At 46.2% G+C, this 14,640-nt stretch overlaps 3 protein-coding genes across 3 annotated transcripts; 1 reads left to right on the forward strand and 2 right to left on the reverse strand.

Moving 5' to 3' along the window:
* LOC8075993 (E3 ubiquitin-protein ligase siah2) lies at positions 227 to 3,266 on the forward strand. The gene is made up of 2 exons (XM_002439256.2): positions 227 to 545; positions 2,235 to 3,266. Exons 1-2 carry the CDS (start codon positions 288 to 290, stop codon positions 3,015 to 3,017), a joined length of 1,041 nt encoding a protein of 346 aa, XP_002439301.1. The 5' UTR covers positions 227 to 287; the 3' UTR covers positions 3,018 to 3,266.
* On the reverse strand, positions 4,791 to 7,407 carry LOC8075994 (E3 ubiquitin-protein ligase SINA-like 7). The gene is made up of 3 exons (XM_002440567.2): positions 7,201 to 7,407; positions 5,626 to 5,763; positions 4,791 to 5,549 (listed from the first exon to the last, which is right to left on the reverse strand). The coding sequence occupies exons 1-3, from the start codon at positions 7,405 to 7,407 to the stop codon at positions 4,791 to 4,793; spliced, it is 1,104 nt and encodes a 367-aa protein (XP_002440612.2).
* LOC8069513 (cytochrome P450 93A3) lies at positions 11,531 to 14,640 on the reverse strand. The gene is made up of 2 exons (XM_002440568.1): positions 13,633 to 14,640; positions 11,531 to 12,229 (listed from the first exon to the last, which is right to left on the reverse strand). Exons 1-2 carry the CDS (start codon positions 14,638 to 14,640, stop codon positions 11,531 to 11,533), a joined length of 1,707 nt encoding a protein of 568 aa, XP_002440613.1.

Here is a 14,640-nt window from a genome sequence, read left to right on the forward strand (position 1 = left end):
CGATATACAACATACGGAACGGATAGGCAGGTGGTAGACTGAAATTTTCTCCTTTTATAAATAGGTATAGATAATTAGACAATATTTATCGCAAACAAACAAAAAGTGGTATAGTACCGAAATTCAAAATATTTTCGAAGGCCTCGGACGCGGCCGCCCGAGCAGCCGAGCTACTTGGCCACGAAAGCCTACGCCCACGGCCAACACTCATCCGTGCCCACGCGTACTGTCCAAGCTAGAGAAGAGCGGAGGCTGCGAGAGACGCGGAGAGAGCGATCGAGGAAGTCATGGCGGCTTTGCAGGACTCGGGATCCAAAGATCCTGCGGCGAAGCGAGCAGGAAGGGGAGTGGGAGGTGAACCGAAGCAAAAGCGAGCAAGATCCATCGTGGTCGACACCGGCGGCGGCGGAGGGTCCTCTGCTCCTGCAACAGCGCCGGCGTCAGAGTCGCGCGCTCACCCAGGGAGCGCTGCGGCGTCGTTGGTGGACGCCGACGCCCTCGACTGCGTCGTGTGTTATCTCCCACTGAAGCCCCCCATCTTCCAGGTACTCTACACGAGCACAGCCTGCCCAAATTAAAATCCCGTCTCCTGATGCTTCTTCTGAACTCAAAATGTTTTCTTTTATGTGTACAAATGACTCCCTGTGTTTATTTCTCAAAAAAAAAAAAGTGTTGCAATGACACATTTTTTTCTCCCGCAATTTGGAATATAATTTAGTACTGGTCTACTAATCCTCTTCCTTATGTTCAAAGCTGATTTCACCGCAGATGAGAGCTCAAATGACACATTGATACCTTAAAATCTCATAGAAGGTCTGCATTTTTTTCCTCCAATAATAAAACATCAGATAGAAACTAAACCATACCTCAATCAGTTATGACCTAATCTGCATTAAATCTTCATTCAAAGCTTATGGTAAACAGGATATTTGTTTAGGGTTTGATAAATTTTATTGGGATCAGCTGGCCCCATAAAAGACACGTACCTTCCCTACTGCCCTTCATTGTTTGATACTTTGTGTTGAAACATCAGCAGCAGTAACGAAGTGTAAAGGAGATAGTCACCTTGTTGTGTTGCAAACCCTTACTCACGTGATTACCACAAGGATCCCGACTTACAAGGTTTGAAACCTAGTTAACCCACAAAACTGTTAAAGGCTTTCAAAGTCTTTTCCAGAAGAAAAATGCTCTCCTGAAAGTTATAAGATTTTGTTCAAGTTTTTTTTTCTATCATGGTCTCATTTTATTCTGAAACCATAACACCTTAAGATGTCATGTGTTACGGCTATCCCTTTTAAATTCTAATATCTTCCTGTTTTGCATGAAACCAGTTTGATTCCTAAAACCTTATGATCAGATGATAAATTCCAATATTGAGGTGAGACGCTAGTTCATTTTCTAACTGCAATTCAGCGACCTTGTGGATCAATATTTTTATACATCCCTTAAAAAATGTTTTATCCTAGCATCATTTTCACAATTTGGCAGATACAAATAATTCCGTAGTTCATTCTTGAGACATTCAGTTTCCCACTGCACAAGTCGTGAAACAAAGACACTACATCCCAGCATATGTGCAGTTGATTCTTGCCTTACAACCATCCAGGATAATGTTTGTGTCTGTAGTGGTACTCACCAATCACCATCCATAGTTTCTGCTGAAGTAAATGATCCGATATATCCTCCTCAAATCAGATTTGCCTATCCAAAACAGGGCACCTCTAACTCTAACTAAGAATCAGCCTATGGTTGTGGGTTAGAAACTGTCCTACCTGGTTCTGTTGACTGACATTCTAGATTCATAAGAAACCAAAGCAATCTTGCTATTCTGATTCTGGAGTCCGATTTTTTTAAGAAAAGGGAATATGTTAATATCCCAGAACTGGAGTCCAATTAGACAAGTTGATTAGGAGGAACACTGCTGGACTGCTCCACAACTTTCTTCCCAGCAGCCAACTTACAATAATATTGTTTCTGTATTTGCTGGAGCATATAATTCTCCTTTTCGCGCATCCAGGAGTAGGGCTAATTGTCTTTGTTCTAACAATAGCTCTTGATACTTTTCCGACCCTGCTGCAATATAAATCTATATGTAAAAGTAATCAACACCATCCACAGCATTGACACTATAATATTTCTGCCACTGGCTTTGTCTCTGACCATATTTTGTATATGTTGGTTCATTCATGGATGATTTACCTTTTGATGTGTGCTGATGACACATGCATATGTAGTGCGACGTGGGGCACGCGGTCTGTTCACGATGCCGTGACAAGCTCCAGGCCACGGGCAAGTGCCCTGTGTGTAGAGCCGTCGCCGGCAGATACCGCCGGTGCCATGTCATGGAGCAACTGGTGGAGTCCATCCGCGTCCCATGCGCATATGCTGCCCATGGCTGTGCCTTGAGGCTGGTCTACTATGATCAAGAAAGCCACCTCTTGGTTTGCGAGCATGCACCATGCCACTGCCCTGGTGAGGCATGCAGCTTTGTAGGCTCCATGGCTGCGCTCCTGGACCATTGCAGCACAGCGCACAAATGGCCATGCATCACCACAGTCAAGCCCAATGATGAGGACGAATTAACCATCTGCCTCCATGATGGCTTCAATTTCATTCTTGCTGATTGCTCCACAGACAACAAGAATCAAAGTTCCACTGCCAGCATCCAGTGCTTGCTCCTGATGACTGTGGCGCGGCATCCGTATGCCCGCATCATCTCTGTGCACTGCATAGACCCACACGCTGCGGGCAGCGGGGGTCAGGTAGCGACCTCAAAGGAAATGCAATGCCAGCTTCAATATTCACTGCACAAGGGCAGCTGCAGCCTCAGCGGCAATGATCCGGTGATCTATAATTGGCAAATCCAGGTATCAAGGTTTAGAGTAGCCCGCACAGACCTTTCCAATGGGCTTCCTAAACCTGACGATTGCTTCCAGGTTGTGGTACCAAATTCAGTTATTGAAGACTATGACAAGGATGGTATCAAGGTCAATGTTCGTATTATTATCAAGGAATAGACCGGTGTTGGTTAGTCTTAACTAGTGCTGTAAATTATAGAACTTTGCTGAATATCTATGCCACGGCCACCACTGGTTTAGTTTCTGCCGTTCTGGACGTGTATGCTCTGCAAGGGTCGATCCCAGTTCAATTAACATGGCAAATGATTAAAGTGTATGCTCTGCATGTGGAGTTGTTGATTTTTCTAATAACACTGCTTGCATCACCTACTTTTGAATGGCAGCTGCTGTACCTGGTATACTGGGCAATGTAAGGCTATGCTCATTGTATGTTTTCAGCCACATGATCCGTAAATAGAAATTTCCATTATCTAAAAGGAAACGGAAACTTCCACTACCATGATGGACATGTGCTCAACTAGAAATCAGTACTGCTGCTGGTCTGACTACTACACAGACTCAAGATCTTTTTCATTTACGGCAGACTCAAGATCTTTTTCATTTACGGCCTTGTTTAGTTCACCTCAAGAATCAAAAACTTTTCAAGATTCTCCGTCAGTAAATCATGAGATGAATCTTTTAAGTCTAGTTACTTTATGATTAGACAATGTTTGTTAAATAAAAATGAAAGTGCTACAGTCCTAAAAACCAAAAAAAAATGGAACTAAACAAGGCCGTACCTCTTTCTCAAGAGGCCTTTCTACAGATGGGGCAGCTTCAGGAAATAATGGAGAACATGGTAACTAGCAATGTCCCTGATATTTGGTTCTACATTTGGAATACTAGCAACTTCTCAGTCAAGAAGACATATAAGCATCCCATCTCTCAAATGGATGTGGGCAAGCTCTTGTCAACCAAATTTTCTTTTGGTTACTGTTGAACGACAGGTTGAGCACTAGAGAACTTTTGAAAAGGAAACGCATGGTGCTACAGAGCTACAATTGTGCTCTATGCAATACAAGTACAGAAGGGTCTCTAATTCACCTATTCCTTATGTGTTGGACGATTTGGAAAGCAAGGAACGACTTAATCTTTCGTCAGGTGGCCCTGTCCCTTCCAGTGGCAAAGCAAAGCTTTCTAGATGAAGCCCGATTGCTACTTCTTCGGTTATTCCCCAAATTTAGATTTATGGATAGCAAATCTCTGTTAGCTCTTCTTTATGTAGTATTGTTACTACTCTTTTTTATTTCCTTTTGGTCTCTTAATTGACCCCTTTATGTTCTGTTTCTTTCTCTCTTTAACCTTGTAAGACCTTTTTTTAATTAATTTTAAGCTTCTCTGTAGGGGTGTAAACCCCTCCAGTTCCCTCAAAAAAAAACAATGTGGATTTTATTTACTCATGACAATTGCTCAAGAGGAATAATTGCCTATACACCGATTAATCTGTCACTAGGGTATCTTTTTGGATATGAAATCATAGAGGATACATGAGTGGCCGATGAAAACCATGCATATTTCACAAGGGCATTTGAAATCCAATGTTATAGGCAAGCTAAGCCAAGTTGCAAAGTTAGGCAAGCAAAGGACATTGTCCTGTATGTTTACCACCAATCCATGCCATTAGAACACATGGATACAATACAAACTCAGACTTTGTTTGGATGTAGTCGGATTAAGATCAATTCACATGGGTTGAGGTGGATTGGAGTGGAATTTGAACTAAATTCTACCCCAATCCACACCAACACACATGTATGGATTTAAGTGAATTCGACAACATCCAAACAAAGCCTCACTAGAGAATTAACCCACCGGCCATACAACTGACGACCACGACGATCGACGACTATTTCAAGTCAGAATTTTAGCTTGTCAACTTATCATAAATTAATATCAAACACTACTGAAAATCTGCTTAACGACAACTACCATATCGTCGTCATCGTCTCTGAGCAAGTATTTGGACACAATGAGCTGATAGCTGTCGGGCAAACCATCGGAGAGATCAGAGCACGCCACTCTGAACTCTATTCTCTGCTCATGGAAGAACTGATCATTGACAAGGGTTTCGTTCATCCCTTCGCGCTTCTTTGGGTATGAGAATGAGAGCACGAGCTTCACTCTCTTCACCGCGGGGACGCGAGGGCAGACACGGATCACCGACGCGGCACGGCAGAAGCCATGGCGGACGACGTTGAACAGGTAAAGGTACCTCCTGCCATGCTCGTCGACGTTGTGGGAGTGGGACACGAAGAAGTTGAACCCGTCGCGGAGATGGACGGAGCAGGACGGCGCGCCGTAGCGCGCCGTCGTGCAGGGCCAGCCGTGCGCGCCGCCGACGTGGTCTAGGAGCGCAGGTATGGAGCCCTTGAAGCCGCACGCCGCCGGCTCGCCGGCAGCGGCGGCGGCAGGGCAGTGGCACGGCGCGTGCGCGCACGACGCCAGGACGTGGTCCTGGAGCGCGTGGTACAGGGGCCTGGCCTCGCAGCCGTAGGGCGCGCGCGGGCACGGGGTGCGGACCGAGTCCACCACGCGCTCCATGGCGTGGCACCGTTGGTAGCCGCCGGGCATGGCGACGCCGCACAGGTGGCACTTGCCGGCGTCCCTGAGCTTGTCGGAGCATGGCGAGCACAACACATGGCCCCGGGCGCACTGTATGTACAGAGAGAGACATGTGGAAGCTGGTGTACCTGGAAAATGAAGGAATCGACGGCGGCGGAGTGTGTACCTGGAAGATGGGTGGCTTCAGCGGGAGGAAGCAGACACCGCACTCGAGGACATCCTCGTCCGCCACCGTCAGATCAGGGGCCGACGACGACGACGACGCCATTATCGCCGACGGTGTGACGACGGCAGCAAATGCAGACTAGGAAAAGGAAAATCTAATCTAAAAAAAGGAATTTCTCCAAATAATGAATCCAAGAAGCGATAATAGTAATCTAATTAAGAAAATGGAAAGGAAATGAGAGCAAAGGAAAACAGCGGAAGAGAGATACATGGGATTAGAGGCTCAGGATCAGGGATCGGAGCAGCAGAATCTATCCTACCGCGCCCACACGACGATGCAGGCGAAGCTCGGAGGGAGCGGCGGAGCAACTACTCCGGCTAGCCTTCGTCAATCGTCCCACCGCCGTGCGGCCACGGCCCCGTTAATCCCAACGGTTGTTTCGACTGCCAGTGTTGTTTAGGCCTTGTTTAGTTCGCAAAAATTTTCAAGATTTCCCGTCACATCGAATCTTTGGTCACATGTATGGAGCATTAAATATAAACAAAAATAAAAACTAACTGCACAGTTTACCTGTAATGTGTGAGATTAATCTTTTGAGCTTAGTTACTTCGTGATTGGATAATGTTTGTCAAATAAAAACGAAATGCTACAGTAGCCAAAAACAAAAGTTTTTGCCAACTAAACAAGGCCTAAAATTATAGGTAAACTGTGCAGTTACTTTTTATTTCCGTCTATATTTAATGCTTCATGCATGCGATCAAAGATTCGATGTGACGGAGAATCTTGAAAATTTTTGCGAAGACCTTGTTTACTTCTAAAAAATTTTGCAAAATAGGAATAATAGCACTTTCGTTTGTATTTGACAAATATTATTTAATTATGGACTAACTATGCTCAAAAGATTCGTCTCGTCAATTCCGACCAAACTGTGCAATTAGTTTTAATTTTTATCTATATTTAATACTCTATGCATACGTCTAAAGATTCGATGTGACGGGGAATCTGAAAAATTTTACAAAATTTTTCAGAAAATAAACAAGGTCTAAACAACAGCTAGGGTTGGCAGCAGTGCAGGTAGAGTGCCGTGCCGGTGCTGTGGTGGCGTGGTGAAAAGCTGCTGTCAGCCTTGGCGGGCAGGGCCTAGTTTAGGCCCTGTCAGCCTTGCCAGACATAGGGCAGCTCAGGCCTAGTGTGGCCTGTTTGCGCTATTTTTTTAAGCACCTATAGTTTAGGTCTTGTTTACTTCCATTTCAAATTCTAAAATTTTTTCAAGATTATTTATCACATCGAATTTTTAGACGCATGCATCTCTACTATAACTAAAATTTTCTCTAGACAAATTCCACTTGCAAGATCAACGACTCATAGCACATGTCTTACAGATTTAGCGGTCCAGATTAGAAGTATGATCACGACCTTACACACCCTCAGCTTTGCGTCAAATCAAACCTCCGTCAGCTCCCTCGCTTCACCCCGACCTTTCCTCCGGCTTCCCTCGTAACGCGTCCGAGACAAAAGAAAAAAAACCGACTCAGCCCATCTCCGTCTCCAGTGCCGCCATCGTCGCCTCCGCACCAGGTGCTCCCCTCCATCCTCCCCCACCGCCGCCGCCCCAGTCCCTGCAGCATCTCCCCTCCCCTCCCTTCCCACGACCCCTCCAACGACGACAGCTGCGACGACGATCTCCCAGTCCCTAACGCCGCCTCCCACCTCCATGACGCACGCCGCCTCCACCTCCACGACGCAGCTAGGGACGCAGGCTGCACGCCGACGCCAGGGCATCCGCGGGCGTTATAATATCTGCTATTTATATCATAGATTAAGGCCTTGTTTAGTTTCAAGTTTTTTTTTGCAAAATGAACATTGTAGCATTTTGTTTGTATTTATAAATATTATCCAATCATGGACTAACTAGGCTCAAAAGATTCATCTCGCAAATTACAATCAAACTGTGCAATTAATTATTTTTTAATCTATATATAATGCTCCATGCATGTGCCGTAAGATTCGATGTAACGGAAAATATGAAAAATTTTACAAAACTTTTTGGAAACTAAACAAGGCCTAACATTGGTTTTGATGTCACAAAATGTTACAACATTGGGTTTTAAGTCACAAGTCCTTACATCATGCCACAAAATTAAATTGAGGGGCTGCTATATTCGCTTGAACTTATCAGCATACTTTTTAGCCATGAAATAGTTTTTTTTTCTCCCAACAAGTCAGTATCAGCAACAGCTGAAATTTCAGCTAGCCGAATTGGGCGGGGCAAAGCCTAATATTGTGGCTAAATTTTGGCCTAGCCCATTTCCTGTTTTGATGTTTTTTTTTGGCTCATATCCACATTTTATTAACTCTGGCCCAACCTAACTTGGTTACGCTGAGCCCGCATAAGGTTGTTTAGGCTAGCCTAGTTTTTTCTTGCTGCTATTTTGGGGCTGCACGAATTTTTTTTGACCAGATCACTTCTTTCTATGTTGTTTAGGGCCTACACAAAACTTATTTGGGCCAACCCAAATATCTTTTGATTCAGCCTGCCAAACAACACAATTTAACTGTGAGAGATTTTACTTGTATGGCCTTCAAAAAATACCTCTTTATTGTATAACCTCTTTTTTTAAACTTCCTTATATGGCCTTCAAACGAACTTTTATTCCTTCTATGACCTTCCGTTCGTTTTCAGCACTTAACGGTGTTAAGTGGAGGGTAAAAAGACCATAATATCCCTGGCATGAATTTTTTTTCACAAAGTTTGGTTTGTTTCTTGTATAAATGAAATTTTTTAGCACACACTGTACTGTTGTTCAAATATTTATTGTGATCCAAATATATACTATTATAATGTCTAAATTGTCAATTAATTTGTTTACTATTACTCAAAATATACAAGAAACAAACCAAACTTTGTGAAAAATTTTTTGACGCTAGGGGCATTATGGTCTTTTTACACTCCACTTACCACCGTTAAGTGCTGAAAACAGACGGAAGGCCATAGAAGGAATAAAATTTCGTTTGAGGGTCATAGAAAGAAGTTTTTTTAAAAAAAAAACATACAAGAAAGAGACATTTTTTAGGGCCATACAAGTAAATCTCTCTTTAATTGTACCACTAGGTACCATTATCATTGGACAAGGTAGTCTCTTCAAGCGTAGAAGTTGCAAGTGAAGGACCTGAGGAATTGCACCCACAGCAGCTGAAGCATCTTTACTAAAATGATTTTTTTTTCGAAAGAGTGAAGCGCAGGGAATTGACTTCTTAACGCCTCCGTGCTCCATAGATGTTGCCAAAGAAGGAAGAGCTTTGCCCTTCTTTGTATGATTGGAAACCTTTTCATTTGGTCATAGGCAAGGCGGATCCACCACTAGGGCGAGCCAGGGCGGCCGTCCTAGGTCTGATCTGAAACTCTATGGAAATTTTAGACATTAGTATAAAATAAAAAGAGGCTTCTATAGTATCCGATGGAGGTTGAAGACACTCTAGGTCATTTCTGGAGCTGGATTCGCCACTGCATTTGGTTACAGTTTTTCTCCTAGATTAAAGCAAGCAAACCAAGAAGTATCTACTTTGTTGAACAATAGGACAAAATATTTTTTTTTCTTTTACTTGTATTTAATTGATACAACTATACAAGGGTCTCGAGACATATGGAGGGTCGCAAATTAACAATGCTGGCTCGGAGCGGCCGGCAGTGCCGGTCGCATTCCATTTCCCAGGTCATCTCCCTCAGTAATACATAATATAATTTTCTTGATCCATAGAAATGCAAAACCCTAGCTGAAGATGGGTAGCTATCAGTTGCCGGCCCTGTCAATATTGATCTGCATGTAAGACACGGCCGTCCATAATATATAAGATACATATGTTGACTACTTTTTTTTTTGACGAAACATATGTTGACTACTTTGGTAATCTAAAAATCAGACGGCTGATAATCTCTATTTAATAAACAGCATTTACCGTTAATGAAGTTTGCATCTCTGCTTATGGCACCCGCAAATAGTAAGAGCTAGTTACTACGCTAAGACGACTTCCCTACTATTGTGCAATTTTTTTTTGATGAAGAATATTGCGCAATTTTAGCACATAGCTTGAGGGCCTATTTGGTGAATCCCTTGGGCAAACAACTAGCTGCTAAAGTTTAGTTCTTGAGGATCCAAATAGGTGGACTAATAGGTAGGCTAGCTAAACTTTATCCAAGGCTTGGACTAGCTGTTATCTCATTAAAGTAACTCCAACAGCTTGATTATTTTTGTTGTGGAGGTTATTTTAAAATTTGCATAACAAAAGATAGACTACAACAGATGTGCTATCTAGTTTTGTAAAATAGAGAATTGACCATTCCTTGATTTTCATTGGCCATATATAGAACCATTGACACAAGCTATATGATTTTGTAAAATAGCAAGGCTGTTGTGAATCTCTTATTTTTAAGAAGTTTTCTACTTTAGAAAATGACTAAACAATAGAATTTGGCTACTAATTTTAGCCAGACTTTTGGAGACTTTTGTACCAATTGGAAAAAGACACCAGATACCCCTCACCCATAGGCATCTCCCTCACGCATATGCTCCAGCTTATCCGCCAGCCGCTACCGCCGCCACATTCCCCCTCGGTCCGCATGCGCCCGTGCCACCCAAGCACTAACGGCATCCTCCGCTGCCCAAACAAGATGGCCTCCTCCTCCAGCATCAGCTCCTAGTTGCGAGGGAAGCCCCTAGATCCAGTCGCCCCATGAGCCATCGAGCGTGGGGAGTGGTGGATTTGGGCATCCAAACCCTCAACCCCGCCAACAGCACCCTAGTTTCCTCCATTGACAGCGACGCATGGGTGGGGAGGAGCGTAGGTGGCTGCGGGTTCTTCGGCTACAAGGACCACCGGCCACCCGCGCCTCTCCCTCTCCAAACGCTGGCATTGATGAGCCCCTCCCTCTCTCTCTTCGACCGCCACCAACCCCCATGCCTACAGGCTCCAGCTAGCTGATTGCTGAGGCCTCCATGACACATAGGATCTGCTTTTGTGAAGAGAGAGGAAGAGAGATACATCACAGAGATATCGTTCGAGAGAGAAATTAGTGTACAACGGTCTTTGGATTGAGATAGTACTAACCGTCTCCAGATCGTCTCAGCAGTCAGCACCGTCTTCATATTCGGCTACGACGGCGGTGAGACAATCTAGAGAAAAAGGGAGAGGGAAAGAAAATCTCAAATCAAGATTAGAAGAGGAATAGTACTAACCATGAGTAGATAGAAAACCTATACGTCATTCTAACAAAGAAAAAAAATACCCCCTCCGTTCCAAATTATAAGTCATTCCAAGAATCTTGGAGAGCTCATTTTCAAGTTTGACCAAAAATATAGAGAAAAATATAAAGATTTACGTCATAAAATAGGTACACTATGAAAATATAACTAACAAAGAATCTAATGATACTTGGTTGGTACAAAAAATATTATTATTTTGCTATAGAAATTTGGTCAAACTTGAAAAACTTTGACTCTCCAAGATTCTTGGAATGAGTTATAATTTGGGACGAAGGGAGTATATGCGAAACGATGAACAAAGATGAGCATGGTACGTACTAGTAGGTAATAAACAAAAATCAGAGTACAATTAAAATTTGCATATCTGTCCGATCCAAAAGGACGTGAGATTAATTTCGATGGAATAAAGCCATTCGATAACCTGAGAGTTGCAGCACATAGTTGTGAGAAATACACTTGCGAAAGATTTTTATGTTCTGACCCCTGACAGTGAGGTAGTTGAAATCATGGAACAATTATTAGATCGATTATTTCGCAACTCTGTCGCGTGTGTTATATATATATATATATATATATATATATATATATATATATATATATATATATATATATATGAGATGGAGTTACCATCTTGAGCGTGGCTCTCAAATCAAAGGCCGGCAAAGGGAGGCAGGCATGGGGATAGGATGGAGGCGCGGCGTAGGGTTGAGCACGAGCGGGTGCAGCCGAGCCGAGACAAGCCCCTTCTTTTCGTCCATGTTGAGTGCCGGCGGCGGCGCCGCCGCCGCCATGTCGTTTCTTCCCCCCTGCGGCTGCTGCTGGTGAGGCACCGACCAGTCGAAGCACTGCACGAGCGCTGCGAGGAACGCCGGCACGACCTGCACGGCGTATCCCATGCCGGGGCACGCACGGCGGCCACCGCCGAAGGGCATGAGCTGCATGCTCTGCGCATTGACCTCCACGCCCTCGCCGGCGCCGCCGGGCATGAAGCGCTCCGGGTTGAACTCGAGCGGCTTCTCCCAGTGCGCCGGGTCACGCCCCACGGAGTAGACGCTGAAGATGACGGTGGTGTTGGGCGGGATGGTGTAGCCACGGACGTGCACCGTGTCGATGGTCTCCCGCAGCGCGAACACCGCCGGCGGATGCAGGCGAAGAGTCTCCTTGAGCACCGCCTGCAGGTAGGGCAGCTTCGCCACGTCCTCCTCGCCGACGAGCCGTGAGTTGCCGATCATGGCGTCAAGCTCTGCTCGCAGCTTCTCCATGCAGGCTGGGTGGTTCATCAGCTCTGCAAGCATCCACTCCACCGTCGTTGCTGTGGTGTCCGACCCCGCCGTGAAGATGTCCTGTACACGTACGTAGGTAAGGTACCTACTGTGAGTATATATATGCAAGTGATGCACGTACATATATACACGTACACGCGGCGGCAGCGCATGCATATATACTAGGAGAATTGCTGTGGGAATGCAGATTAGTGGATTATATGGTATGATGATATGGACAAAATAAAATACTTATATGTTTTGCTTACGTAGATATTACAATTATGAATATTTTTATAATGGTTGGAGAGGCGATGAGAAACAATTGGTGTATCTATAACCGATGGACTTAGAACATAAAAAGCGATGAGAGACAATGGGATTAAGGCGATGAGAGGCGATAGATGTGTCTATGGTCGGTGGATCATACGCGTCACGTCCTCTTCCACCGTCTCTGAAATTATGGGGAATAGAACCCTAAATAGAGGAGTGGTAATTCCTTTCTTTTTTTAATGAAGGGTACAAGGGTAAATTTATAACTGTAAAAATAAAATAATATTTTGAGTAGCATAGTTTGGGTGTATGATTCAAGTACTAAAGTGAAATCTTCTTAAGTTCTCCACTTCTGAGAGTTCTCCAACGGGGGTGGGGGTCAATGGGTGAGCACTGTCGACGACGAGGATGGGGGCGAGCGCTATCGACAACGGGCACGGGGGCAAGCACTATCGACGGCGGAGGCGACCAGTGGGGGCCAAGGCCGCCTCGGTGTCTGCGATGACGGCACGGATAGGAGTTCTCCACGGGGGGTGGGGGTCAACGGGTGAGCACTATCAACGACGAGGATGGGGGCGAGCGCTATCGACGGCGGGCACAGGGGCGAGCACTGTCAACGGCGAAGGCGACCAGTGGGGGAAGGGCGCCTCGGCGTCTGCGATGATGACACAGGTAGGGGCATGGAGCCAGCACGTCAGGCGGGGGCGCTGGGGAGGAGGTAGGAGCTATAGGCTCAGTGGCGGCAATGTTTAAGGGCGAGGGCAGGGCGGCACTGTGCAATAGGGCAAGGTCGAGGGAGAGCAGGCTTGCAGCGGCGGCAGCCAAACATGCGAGCTGTGTGTGATTTGGGAGAGACCGGGGAGTTCAGGCGTGGGGTGGTGGAGTGAGAGCCTGTGCGTAATTAATGACTAAATTGCTCTCGAACGAATTAAATCAAGAAAAAATAATATTTAGTGGAGGCGATGGAAAGCGATTGGAAGCGATGTATGGCTAGTGGATTTTAGTTGTGTATGATGATGCATATTGCTTGGTTGGACAACTTATATATTGAGAGAAATAAAATGACTTTGCTGATGTGGACACTACAATATAATTGCATGGGCTAGTGGATTTTTATTAGTATGTGATAGTAGATTGTTTACAACTTGTATATTATGAGAAATAGATAGTGAGGTTTAGCTTTATAGAAGTATAAGATATCGAAGGCTCACCAGGACAAAGGCCTTTACGTTCTCTCTTGTGAGCTTCACCTCTGCGTTCTCGTCCTCTGCGGCATCCATGAGTATATCCAGCAAGTCCTTGGCCTCCGTCGTCGTCGGCGTCGTCGTCGGTTGTGGACGACGACGTGCCTCCTCCTTTTTCTTGATCAAGATCTCAAGTAGCGCGTCGAACTTGGCGTGAACCTCGTGCGCCCTCCGGTCGAGTCCCTGCAGATCAAATGGGCGGAAGAGCGAGATGTAGTCGGCGATGTTGAAGGTACCGACGAGCTCCGTCACCTCCTTGGCGCAGTGCCGCGCCGTCTCCGTCAAGTGGTCGGGCAGCGCGCTGGCCGTCATGCGCATGATGGCGTTGTTGGCCATGGCGATGAGCTGCGCGCTGAGGTCGATGCTGCCGCCTCCCCGCCCCGCCGCCGCCGCCGCCTCCCGCAGCACGGCGGCGAGCTCGCCGTCGCGGACGGGGCGCAGCAGGTCCAGCGTCCGAGCTCCCAGCAGCTCCGACATGCACAGGCGCTTCATGAAGCGCCACTGGTCGCCGTAGGGCGCGAACGCGAAGCCGGCGGTGCCGTACGCCAGGAGGCTGGTCACCGCCGAGTGTCCCCGCTGGGGGATGCTGGCCTCCAACCTCAGGAGGTCTCGCGCGGCTTCGGCGGAGCCAACGACGACGGCGTGGTTTGAAGGACCGAGGCGGAGGTACACCAAGGGGCCGTAGCGGCGGACGAGGCGGTGGAAGGCGTGGTGCGGGGGAGGACGAATGAGGTGGTGGAGGTGCCCCAGCAATGGAAGCCCCGGTGGGCTCGGGGGAAGCTTATTGTTATCGCCCTGCTTGCTGCCCCTTGTGCCGACGACTGACGACGACATCGTGGTGATGAAGAGGAGGACGACGACGACGACGGCAACGAGGGTGATGAGCATGGCTACTACTGCATTACTGGTACTGTCTGCGTTTCCGGCGAGGATGATGCTGCTGGCAGTGGCAGTGGCAGCATCGACGACATCCAT

Source organism: Sorghum bicolor, chromosome 9 (assembly GCF_000003195.3).
Source record: "Sorghum bicolor cultivar BTx623 chromosome 9, Sorghum_bicolor_NCBIv3, whole genome shotgun sequence".
NCBI classification, from domain to species: domain Eukaryota; kingdom Viridiplantae; phylum Streptophyta; class Magnoliopsida; order Poales; family Poaceae; genus Sorghum; species Sorghum bicolor.

Excerpts from the sequence above, each read along its gene's own strand:
- LOC8075993 (XM_002439256.2), top strand. The coding sequence starts at position 288 with ATGGCGGCTTTGCAGGACTCGGGATCCAAAGATCCTGCGGCGAAGCGA. Across the intron at positions 546-2,234 it reads TGAAGCCCCCCATCTTCCAG|TGCGACGTGGGGCACGCGGT; the intron begins GTACTCTACACG and ends ATGCATATGTAG.
- LOC8075994 (XM_002440567.2), bottom strand. The coding sequence starts at position 7,407 with ATGCCCTGGCGTCGGCGTGCAGCCTGCGTCCCTAGCTGCGTCGTGGAG. Across the intron at positions 5,764-7,200 it reads AGGATGGAGGGGAGCACCTG|TCTGCATTTGCTGCCGTCGT; the intron begins GTGCGGAGGCGA and ends TCCTTTTCCTAG. Across the intron at positions 5,550-5,625 it reads TGAAGCCACCCATCTTCCAG|TGCGCCCGGGGCCATGTGTT; the intron begins GTACACACTCCG and ends CTGTACATACAG.
- LOC8069513 (XM_002440568.1), bottom strand. The coding sequence starts at position 14,640 with ATGGATGTCGTCGATGCTGCCACTGCCACTGCCAGCAGCATCATCCTC. Across the intron at positions 12,230-13,632 it reads ACGTAAAGGCCTTTGTCCTG|GACATCTTCACGGCGGGGTC; the intron begins GTGAGCCTTCGA and ends GTACGTGTACAG.